At 38.2% G+C, this 12,248-nt stretch overlaps 1 protein-coding gene across 1 annotated transcript in view; it reads right to left on the bottom strand.

Moving 5' to 3' along the window:
* Positions 1-8,069: 8,069 nt before the first annotated feature.
* The window catches only part of egfem1 (EGF-like and EMI domain containing 1), a 91,751-nt gene continuing 87,572 nt past the window's right edge, over positions 8,070-12,248 (bottom strand). Inside the window, exons 35-38 of the mRNA XM_088913693.1 lie at positions 10,823-10,951; positions 10,063-10,191; positions 9,513-9,641; positions 8,070-9,198 (exon numbers count right to left, since the gene is read on the bottom strand). Coding sequence (XP_088769819.1) covers positions 9,116-9,198; positions 9,513-9,641; positions 10,063-10,191; positions 10,823-10,951 — 470 coding nt within the window. The 3' untranslated portion in view covers positions 8,070-9,115. The remainder of the gene's footprint in view (positions 9,199-9,512; positions 9,642-10,062; positions 10,192-10,822; positions 10,952-12,248) is intronic.

Below are 12,248 nucleotides of genomic sequence, written 5' to 3'. Positions count from 1 at the left end.
TCTTCTTTTAAACGTAACTACGATTTTTATGGAAAAAATCGCCAGGGGGCGGTATAACCTGAAAAAAAGAACTGGAACAATCGTTGAATAGAAAAGGTACTGATTATTTCTTGGAAACATCTCAAATTAACTTTATAAGAAATGCATTAAAATTATTTTTAGTCTTTCCAAGAAGGTTAAACTTGAAATGCAGTATTGTTTAAGTGCATCTGTTTTCTATTCTCTTTTGAAATAGACACTGTGGGATTAGTGCTTGCAGGTTTTCTTGAAAAACACCAAATTTTGAGAAAATGAAAAAAAAAATAAACTGCGTTTCTTTCTAGAACATTCTTAGTGTGCATCTACCGAACTACACTTTTTTATGTTAATATACAATTTTTGTGTTTATCTCTTTGGTGAACTCTAGGGAGAGCATTGAAGAATAAAATGAAAGAATAAAGTGTTTATTTATATTTGCTCACAAAAAGTGCTTTATGGGCTCCGAAATGTATCACTATAGAAAGGAATTATTTTTCATTCTGTTTGTCATGTTGAAAATTGCTTTAACTATAAAATGTTTTTAAATCCGTACTTCAAAATTTCAAGTATACTTAAATTGTTTATGTAACAGTTGAGACTAATACTTTAACTACAGTGTAGTTTATAAATCTTTATTTAACTGGAGTGCGGTTTATAAATCCTATTTAACGTTACCTTGTTGATGAATGATCAGGCATTTGTAGTTAACTATGAATTATGTGAACGTTCAAATTATTTTCACTTGTTGCCATCTGGTGGTTACAGCAAAAAGTACATCTAATAAAATCAATGCAACACCATCTTTGAATTAGTTTAAATGTATAAGCGCTGTATTTTGTCAATTTGAATATTTATTTATAAAAAAACTACAACATATAAAAATACATTTTATTTTTACGTTTGATTTTACAGTGCTAATTCGGGGGAAAAAGCATTCTAAAGATGAGATGCAAAAATAAAGCCCATATAACACACAAAGTTTTATTCTAAAGGCTAGTCAGCAAATTGTTAGCAGTTAAAAATATATGGACGGACATGGCGAACCACGATAGCAGGTAAGAATGGTGACCACGTTATTTTAAAACACAAACATACACACATTTCCTGGTGGTACTATCTACCTACCCTAGGAGGGACAGCCAGAGGATCATGTTAAGGGTGCCTTCTCGCAGGGCTGTAGGTGGCCCATCTCCTGGCCAAATTCTGATTGTACTCTGCTCTTGAGCAACAGGTGATTGGCTAATCCCAAGGGCAGCCTAGGACTCCCTGCAATCCCATTGGTCCGTTGTCATCATGGCGGCCTCAGTGAGGTTAAAGGTCTCATTGCTGAAATGTTACATGAAACTTTTGCAGTGGCTGTATATATTGATGTTGTATTAATAATTTAATTTTGTATGCCTTTTCTCACCCTAACTCAGCATTTCTCCAGGTAATGAACAAGGCAGTATGTTTTGAAAATACCTTAAGTTAATGTTCATTACCTTGAAAATCTCCTTTTATGTGCTTCCAACCAAGGTTCCAGTTTCCTCTGACTAAAAATATAACAGCTTTCACGAAATGTAAAAAACCTTCTGCTCCCACTAATGAAATGACAGTGTTCTTGAAATGCTTGAGATATGTATGTTTTAGATTTTTATGTCAAAGAAGTACAAACTTTAACAAATGAACACCACCAAAGAACTGATAAAGATCATAACATCATCATAACAAATTAATTAAAATAGTGTTTACATGAAAATGATACAATTTTAGGCAAGAAATTGTACTAAGATGTTCTAGACTAAAATTAGTAGGGTCAATTAGTACTATTGAACAAGAGCTGAATATCAGAGAGGATTATCTGGGAAATCTGAACGGTACAGTGCTGTTGGTGCCATCTTAAATATTTTTTTTAAATGAACTGAGGTATTTCTTAAATGTATTATTACTGTTTAATGGAGCATCACTGCATATTTGATCTTAATTAGTGATAAAATGATTAAAAGAGAAAAAGCTAATATCAATAATCTGAGGGACTGAGAAGAGTGATTTTGGAAGAAAGACACCCATTAAAGAGAAAAGGCAGGTGAAAATGAGATGCACCTGCATTAATTGCTTTCAACAAGGATTGAGATTTCACATGAGGGAGAGGAGCAGATATGTGTGGCTTTGTGTGGAATTGGCTGCTCTTCTGGGTTAGTTGGAAGGTGTATAAAAGGACAGCCAGGATAAAGTGGGTTATAGCCAGTGTCTAGACTCCAGTGGGAGTGTTCAGTAGCAATGAATTGGGCTGTTTTGCAGGCTTGTGAGATTGAGTCAGTGAGTGAGGGATGTGTATAAAATTCAGCTATTCAGAGGGACATCAAAAGGGCTGGACAGGTGGGCTGTGTTGGGAGGTTTGTTTGCCAGGCTCAAAGAGGTTGAAGTATGCTGCCAAGGAACAGGATAGGCCACCTAAAGTGGGCAGTGTTGTCCCACTCCTCCAGGTGACATTACATGGTAAGGTACCAGTGTAACATCTGAGAGAGGGAGTCCAGATGGCACAGCTGAAGGTTGTAGTACTGAGTGCTTACCACCAGCAGGCAGTCTTAAGAGTGAGGGACGTATTACAGAATAACAATTCTGCTGTGTCAGGGGCAAAAGTCTAATGAAGACGGAGGTGTCCCTGGCTAAACAGGATCAGCCAGTACAGCTAGAGTTGAAAAGAACGGCTGGCTGTTTATGAAAAGCATACAAATGAGGATGAGTTGAGTGACTAATGAAGAAAAGCCTATGGTTTAGTGACTGGGTGGGTTGGGTAACATACAGTACTTTACTGCCTGACTATATTAGTGAAGTGGTTTGAGTTAATGAAAGATGTGAGTGAAACCCCAAGAGTAGAAGAGTGAAACACAAGAACTTGCAGACTTCTGAGAGGGGACCAATGAAAACTCCAGGAGCCTGAAGGGTTTCTGTCAATGAGAATAAATATGACCACTTAAATATGACCAACTAAGCTGACAGGCTGGCAGGATGGTGATTAGGGAGGTAGAAATACCAGAATTGCCACATAATTCCAATTCATTAGCAGAATTCAACATATAACAATATTTTTTGTGACATAATTTCATAGAGAGGTCTCTACCACTTTAAAATGTTATGTCTTTTACAGTAACTCTTTATGCCTTACCCAAGGGTGAATAATCATTTAATGATTAATTACACTTATAGTGCTTTTCTGGACTCTCTACTCAAAGCGGAAGATATGCAGTTTTTGTTTTCTTGACAATAAGAAACCAATTCAATAGAACAAGGATAAGTTTAGCAGATTTGTGATCTGCTCTGGCTTCATCTGCACTGTTTCAAAAGCAATGGTATTAGGATCAAGACTTAGACAAGAAAATACACATCTTTGCACACAAATCGGTCTTTGTCATGGATTTATAAAGGCTTGTCTTGGGCATTTAGGAATAAAGTACTGAAGATACTTAATTTTTCTTAACAGTGGTTACCTAAGATAAAGTGGAGTGACCACCCAGAGCTGTCATCAAAGTACTGCCCTTTTGGTTCTGTTTGAATGGAAACAGGTGCGTCCTGTCCAGGGATGAAGGTCTCTCTGATAAACATTATTAAAGAACATCTGTTGCTTGTCACAATTCATGGAGAATGTGTGCAGCTTCAATCCGTCATGATTAGCTTGCTTTCTGGCAGTAGTTCTCTGCAAATATTGCCACTTTTTTCCAAGACAAATTGCTTGCTTTTCAGCATGTAATATATACATCAAATTGGTCAAATAATATTAATGGCATTTACGCAGAAGAATAAAATGTAAAGGCCATAAAGACATGATAAATGAATACAATTAAGACATGAATACAGTATGCGCAATTAATGTAGCAAAATATCAGATATAGGATTGCTTGTATATCACTGTTTTATAAAAATATGATTTTTGTATTTTTGTCATTTCTGAGCACTTTTCAAGAAACAGAGAGCTGTACGATAGTACAGACACAAAAATAGGAAGTGTGAGAGCACAATAGGTCCAGACAAGATGGAGATCACTGTCTGAACCACATTCCCCAGAGAGCAATGGGTCAACCTATTGTAGGATGTCCTCTGTCACCTGACCAATAGAAGGAAGACAATTGGTTGGTTGACATTTAAAACCAGAAAGGGAGAGGGGTTCCAGGTTGGCTGTGGACATGTGCTGGTTGGGAAAGCATGTGCAGCCTAAGTTATGTACTGCCCTGGAGTCAGGCTCATGAAACGTGAGTTTTTGTTAAAGAATCTTGGCGTGAGATTGAAGCTTGGGCAAGAGTTTTGAGAAGAATCTTAGAAGGAGACCTCATTGTGAACCTGGTAAGCAGCTTAACCGCCCAGCTACTTGTTTGTAAGGAAGGGCTGAAGAAGTGCAGTTAGAGCTCAAAAGGCAGAGCTAGACTTTGTTTTGTTTTTGACTTATTCTCTTCACACTGTAGATAAAGAGCACTGTTTTTTTTTCCTTTACTAGTGTGTCTGTGTCTGTTTTTCCTAGACCGACCTATTTAAAAAGGTCATTAGGAGACCCCACCATTAGCTCTGCCAAAGAGGTAAAAAGGGAATCCCAGCAAACTGGCACAGGAAAGCTAAAAACTAAAATCTCTAATGAAAAGATTAGGAAGTTCTAAAAGCAGCAGTCACAGAGATTCTAATAGATTTGGAAGGTGAGCTCGACAGCCATGGACCTACACACAAGACTGCTCTTTTGCACATTGTATGGAGGCTGGTCTTCAGTAGAGTAAGAAGCATGAATTGGAAGATTTTGGATCAAGAATCTGACTGTATTCTTCCAACAGGCAATAACAATAAATGTGCAGGAGGAACCTGAAACCCACTTTAAATTTCAGGAGGAGTCACGGCAATTTACAGAAGATGGCAGTGATGCAGACTTTTTTTAGCTCACTGCAGAATTGTGGACCTATTGTAACTCAGTACTCTAGATATCCCAGTAAGAAAACTGTTATAGTAATCTAAATTTGATTAAATAAAGAGATGACTTGCATCCAGCAAAGGAAGCATAAGTAAGGAGCAAAGGTCCATAGCCCTTGAGCATAAATTCTTATTAGTTTTTTTTAGTTTAAGCCTTGATTCTACCTGCAGCAATTGCAGCAACAGTATCTTATTTTGTCTGCAATTGAATCAGGTAATTAGTTTTGTTGACTAGCTTTATAGCCTTCTGCTTTCTTTCTGGTCATCGATAAAGACCTACACAATTGGTATAAAAACAAAATAGATGTGATAAAGACTAAAAAGGTTATTCTGACTTCAACATGAAGCACAGGGGCAATATTGCCTTTTGAACAGTCTCTTTCAACATTGATCTATCATAATGATCTATGCTAAAGTTGTAGGAATAATATGCTAAATTTTAACATTTTTTAAACCAATGACAGAATGAAGAAATTGGTGCATACATTTCAACAAGCAAGCAGAGCAAATAAAGGTCATTATGAAGATAAGAGCTCAGTTGGAATAAAAATCAGCAGAAATAGAGGACCCAGAACCTGGTTTGAGAAGTAGTGGGTTAGGTGAGCACAATGGTGCAGTGGTTAGCATTGCTGCCTCACAGGGCTGGGGTCCTGGGGTCCTGGGTTCACTTCCTGGGGTGCTATCTGCATGGAGTTTGTATGTTCTCCCTGTGTTTGCATGGATTTCCTCTGGATGCTGTGATTACTTCTTACAGTCCAAAGACATGCTAGCAGGTTAATTGACTTTTGGAAAAATTGAACCTGGCATGAGTGTGTATGTATTACCAGCAGCCATATCACCCTGCAGCTCACAACTGGCAGCCCACTGAAGCTCAGCAGGTGTGAGCCTGGTCAGTACCTGGATGGGAGACCTCCTGTGAAAAACTAAGATTGCTGCTGAAAGTGGTGTTAGTGGGGCCAGCAAGGGGTACTCACCCTGCAGTCTATGTGGGTCCTAATGCCCCAGTATAGTGATGGGGATACTATACTGTACAAATGAGCTGTCCTTCAGATGAGGTGTAAAACCGAGGTCCTAACTCTCTGCAGTCATTTAAAATTACCAGGGTGTTTCTCACAAAGAGTTGGGGTGTTACCCTGGTATCCTGGCCAAAATTCCCATTGGCCTTTACCAATCATGGCCTCCTAATTATCCCTTTAGATTAGGAATTGGCTTTATCACTCTGTTCTCCTCTCCACTGATAGCTGATGTATGGTGAGTCTACTGTGTGCACTATGGCTGCCGTCGCATCATCCAGGTGGAGCTACACACTGGTGGTGGTGGGGGGGAGTCCCCATTACCTGTAAAGCACTTTGAGTGGTTTCCAGAAAATATAAGTGTAAGGAATTATTATTTGTGTGGTCCTGCAGTTTAGTGTCCCATCCAGGGTTTTCCCTGCTTGTGTCTGTTAGTTGCAGGGATAGACTCTCTCAGGACCCTGTGTTGGATAAAGTGGTTAGAAAAAAGGATTTGTTTAGGTGATACATCTTAACTCGCATTCCAACAGAGTGTGAGGAATGTTTTAAGACATATTTCATTTTTATGAGGAAGAATGTTACTTTTATGAGGTTTTCCATATCCAAAAGATGTTTTCCATTTTTATTTTTCCTTGCATTTTTCATGTTTGTAAACCTGTTATTGTCTGAGAAACAGAAACCAAATGGCTGTGACCATTTTATTTTGTCATTTGTTATGAATCAACACATGCCATGTATTCCAAAAAATGTATTACCAAAATGTTTCCCTTTAAAAAAATAACACTAATTACATTTTCAGTACAGATTTCAGGTACCGTTCTGACAAAAGTCCTGAGAGTTCCAAAAACACTGAATATCAGACATTTTATCCCAAAAAAGAGAAAAACGCTCTGTGAGAAAAAGCAGATGAAGGTCTTGAATTCCTCTGTGGGCAAGATACACATATAATTCCTCTGCTGCTGAGGGGAAATTTGAATTCAGTTAACCAAGAGGCTAAAAGTTAAAATAAAGAAAGATACCCTTACAAAATAACAGCATAGGCTTTCTGAAGAACGGTACAGGGACAAATGTTATTTTGAGGAAAATACACCAAGATTCTAATTTCCTGAAAGGCACAATGGAAAGATTTCAAACATCATGAATTAATTTGGCATAAAATTCACTGTGAAATTCAAAAACTTTTTTTAAAAGCTATACAGCAGAAGGTTTGAACCTCAATGAGACTGTTTGCAGGCTAAGACCAGCATATTGCATCAGAACTACATCAATAAAATATATGAAGTGTGAAGGATACTTTATAAAACAAAAGATAACCTTCTTTATCTATTGCTCCTCAAGTGAGCTGCCCAAGTAAGTTTCAAACCTGCTAAACACTACAGATATCTTTCAGTTTGTCTTTTAAAATTGTTAGATGTTGCAAAGGTTGATGAAATATTAAACCACTTGAAATTAAAAAAATCTAAATTAACAGGCAGACGGGTCAATTCCAGGATTGTTGCCTGTTATTGCTAAAGCTTTCAGTTATCTGAGTTTAAAAATGTTTTTCACTTTTTCAAATACTGTACAAGAGATGTAGCATAAGAGCTGAATAAAACGCCAAGTTAAGTCTTAGCAATAAAAACTGAATAGTACAATAAAAGAAAGATAATTAGAGTACGCTTTAGAAAGTCAGTCACATTAAAGAATGCACAAAACATGATGGCAGCATCAGAAAATATTGAACAGAACTGGCAAAACATCAAAGCTGTATTTTTACCACGTTTGGTATTTTCCATCTTTAACATAAGAGCAAACTTAAATGCATAAAATATTTACAAAATACAGAAATTCCATCAACAATCTTTCATCCATACAGACACAAATAACAAGCATTCATTATCAAAGGACACCTGCCTACATGAAACATGGAAACTATTTTAATCTGTATAAGATGGCTTGTTTCAGGCTCAGGTGTAGTTTCTGTTCTACACACCAAAGAACATACAGTAACTGTTCTTCACTCATGTGTTTTAAGTTATCTATAAAAACTAAATGCCATCTCTGCCATCTCAGCACTTTCACTCCTGCTTTAAATATCATATTGCAATATTCTAGAATATGAAATTAACAAACTGACAAGTCAGACAAGAACATTTGCACATAGCATATGTTTATACTATAAGGGCACCCTACAAATACTTCTCATTGAAAATTAAAAATATATATATTGTCATTTAAATAAAATAACAAAATCAAAGTCTTAACTAGTTAATATACAAGAAGTTAGGAATCTATTCAAGTGCTGTATCACACATTAAACAGCTTCCACTGACAACCAGTTACGGACGGAAGCCATTTTGTTTAATACTGCAGAGTGCTTACACTGCCATTAAGATATTTCTTTTAATCTGTTTTAAGCAACAAAGAGTGATGGCTACCTGCGATACAGTAATTAATTTCCATTGATGATTGGGTGTCAAGAGTGTCTTTTCAGGTGGCATGATGGCGCAATGGTTAGCATTGCTGCTCCACAGTGCTGGGGCCTTGAGTTCAATTCTTCACTAGGGGTGCTATCTACAGTACGTGGAGTTTGTGTGGGTTTTGTCCAGGTGCTCTAGTTTCATCCCACAGTCCAAAAACATACTGATTGGTTAAGTGGCTACTGGGAAAACTGGCCATGGTGTGAGTGAGTGCATGTTTGTGTCTGTGTGTTGTATCTGCTTGTGTGCCCTGTGATAGGACTGGCATCCTATCCTGGTTATACCCTCCCTTGTGCTCCTTTCTTGCCAGGATAGCCTCCAGCTCCCCCTTGACACTATATTGGATTAAGTAGTAAGAAACGGAAGGAAAGGGTTTCTTTTTCAAAATGTGGCTCCCGCTTTTTTGATTGTACAGAAGGATTTGGTCAAGAGGAATGGACATTCATAGGCCGTGTGTAAATGAAATGTCTCTGTCTGTTATGAGTGCTGGAAATGGTATGTGTAGCATACAAAATCACAGGCACCCACTCCTCAGCTTTCCCGGTGGATGCTGTAGCCTGATATTGTGTGGTCTGTTCTGTACGCGGTCAAGAGAATTAGCACCATCCTTTCATTACTTGTAAGTTGTTCCTGGTTTGTTATCACAATGATTAATATCCATCAGGAGTTTAGTTTCTCTAAACCACTTCATAAGCACTATGATTCTGAAAAATGCTTTGAAGGCTGTTTTTCTTGCAGATCACCGGATTTCTGGTTAGACAAGGGGTCTAGGGGTCCCCCTAGGAAACGAAGAGAAAACATACATTAAAATGAAGCAGTAACATTTTTGGTTCACCACTAGCGGAAAGCCATTATTCCCATCTCCACATACTGGAGTGGTTGCTTTAAAACACTCAGACCATTTCCAGTTTGGGTCCCAGCAGCTACAGGATTAAAATAATTCTCCATGTTTGAAATGACTGATGACCAAGATGCGAAAAGCATTAGAATCTGGACTGATTGGAGCTCAAGTTTACTTTTGCTCTTTATTAGGCACCTTTCCATACCTGTGAACCACAAGCTGTTCTAATGGCGACCGTCTGGGGTGTTTTACCTTCTGTACAAGTGGGCCCGATCCAGCTGAAGGGACACAGGCAGCTCCCGCTGCGGGAGTCACAGTGTCCTTGGTTAGCACACTGGCAGGTCAGCGAGCACCCCGGTCCATAGCGATTGCTTCTACACTCTGTGAGAAAGGGGAGTTTTGTGCGGGCCACTTATTGAATTTTTGTTTTAAAAAATGAAAGTGCTTTCTGTGAACGCCTCACGCTGAGGAGGAACGGCCTACGAGACAGAACTGTGTCAGCACATCGCTCAATAGCCAGGCCAGCAGAGATTCTTTTTTTAACAGAAGTATTCAAGTGATTGAAAATAGCTCTCTAAAATGTTTTTTTTTTTCATTTGACTGTGATGGGTGCTTGAGAAATCAAATTCCAGCACAAAAATCCCAAACAGGCCAATGATTACCACAATGCAAATTTGTCTGGGAAGATTAATTCATTCATTTCTTTATTGCCAAAACTGTACGTTTCCATGGCTTAAGGAAAGATTCAGCCCAGCCTGGTAAAGGACTTTGCACATTAGGCTTAGAGTCAAGGTGTCCTTACCTTTGTCACATCTGTCTCCGGTCCTTCCAGGAGGACAAAAGCATTTCCCTGTGACAGGGTGGCAGGGAGCTGCTCCTTCACAGTCACAGCGGTGCTGGCAGGTATCCCCATACCTGCCCACTGCACAAACTGAACAGCCAGAGCAGCAGTCAGTCTCTCAACACCAGCCAGCCAACCTACCCACACTGTCGGCTTTATGGTTTTCAGGATTTGTCTGAATTGGCAAACTTAGTTAGGCCGAGGCCTTGATCCTTCCCATTATATACAATTGTTTTATAGGGAGAACTGAAAGACTGCCAAAAGAGGGAAATGCACCAGGAATTCATTAAGTACCTAAGTACCAGAAGTAGAAGGACACCTGTTTTTCATAAAATAAACACTCTGTCAGGCCTACTACACATTTAGTTTTAATGCCCAAAAAGCAAGAAAACATCTCAGCCTGTTGAAATTATGTCATTCAAAGTACTGTATAAGAATGGGATAGCTTCTGTTAAAGGGCATGCCTTAGTGAAAGAACACTATAATGCCTTCACAGGATTTTAGTTCACTGAACCATGAGCTTGACAAGAGGTGCTATGGTAGGAGGTCATTGGAATTGTCCAGCATGTAAGGTGAAGCAAACCATGGTGAAAGGCAAATTAAAATCAAAAGGAAATGCAGAAAGCCCATTCACCGTGGTAAACATTCATATGAGTTCATGCAAAACTGTGCATCTACAGTGGGAAATACAGTGAGATCACTGTTTTTCAGAGGCACTTACCTTTCTGGCATTGATGTCCGTAAAAGCCAGGAGGGCATATACACTGGCCAGTGACGGGGTGACATTGGAGACCATTTTTACAATCACAGAGATGAGCGCAGTTCAGGCCAAAAAACCCAAAGGGGCACCCTAACATCAAGAAAAATAATATCAACTAATCCTGCTCAGGGCACAATGGGCTTACTGTTACAAGTTTAATTACAGTGCGATCATCCCTCCATCTCCCACATTGAAATTTCCTGGAAGCCCAGCACATGTTGTAAGAATTACAATTTCAAATCATCTTTATATTGCGATGAGGTTTGGCTATTGTGTTTCTGCTGGGTTCTCTGGGAGCTGGGAGATGTTGTCCAACAGGCAAGGAGCCAGAATTGCTGGCAGCCTCTTCACAACTCCAGCTCTCTCTCCACCTACACACTTCAATATTGTATTATAAGCACAGCACTGAGAGTACATAGCAAATAAAGTACATGTGGCAAGTGGTAAGTATTCACTGTATAATTTCACTGGAAATCATTTAAATGCTTATCTGTATGTGGAAAAATTTGCAAGGGTTACTGGCTGATTTATACCTGATTTAAACTACAGAAACCTGCATCCTGACAACATACCGTAACCAGGCTTGTCTCTATTGAGATGAGATGTACAGTACATTTTGGGTACATAGTAAAGATGTACATAAATCACAGTCTAAGATGCCGCTTTTAAATATGAAGTATTTTATGATGAACATTTAGACCTGCGATCCAAGAAAACCCTAACCACAAATGAATAAGAATCCTGCAAATTAAATTAATTCCAAAAACTTGAAGGGTTATATTTAACAATCATCTCCCTTCTGCACTGCCAGAGTGTATTACAAAGATTTTACCAACTGGATAATAGGATGGTTTAGGATTAATTTTACTACAGAGAAAACTAAAGAGCTCATTAAGTAAAAGTTCTTCCATTAAATATGTACAGTAAGCTTTCCAGTCCTATGGCTTGCTAACACAATTAACAGGTGTTACAGCCATCTTGAATTAAAATGGTCCTACCAGCTTTAGTATGGGAACATCTGTCCGCAATGCTGATCTGAAACATCCTCTCTATGCCCATCAAATGAACAAATAGCTTCTTTTCTGAATATATATAACCTTAATATTAAATTGAAAGATATTCAGTATTAAAAAATATTGCACATTATAGGGTTTTAGCAAGATAGTCAATTGACTGCAGATAGTCAATTCAGTTTCTGTAAATTTATTTTTAAATGGGGAATTTCTTTTAAGTTGCCTCTATTGAGTCAGTGCCTTCTTTCTTTTCTATTTTTCTAGATTTTTCTAGAATGGAATAAGTCTGGTAGGAAACACCACATATACAGTATAATATAATTACGAAACAATTTCTCTTTTAATGTTTTCATTTATGATTTTGTAAACTGCGA

The sequence above is a fragment of the Atractosteus spatula genome, chromosome 4 (assembly GCF_055471065.1).
Source record: "Atractosteus spatula isolate fAtrSpa1 chromosome 4, fAtrSpa1.hap1, whole genome shotgun sequence".
Taxonomy (NCBI): domain Eukaryota; kingdom Metazoa; phylum Chordata; class Actinopteri; order Semionotiformes; family Lepisosteidae; genus Atractosteus; species Atractosteus spatula.
The sequence above is the reverse complement of the archived record's forward strand: the minus strand, read 5'-3'. Positions and strand labels throughout refer to the sequence as shown.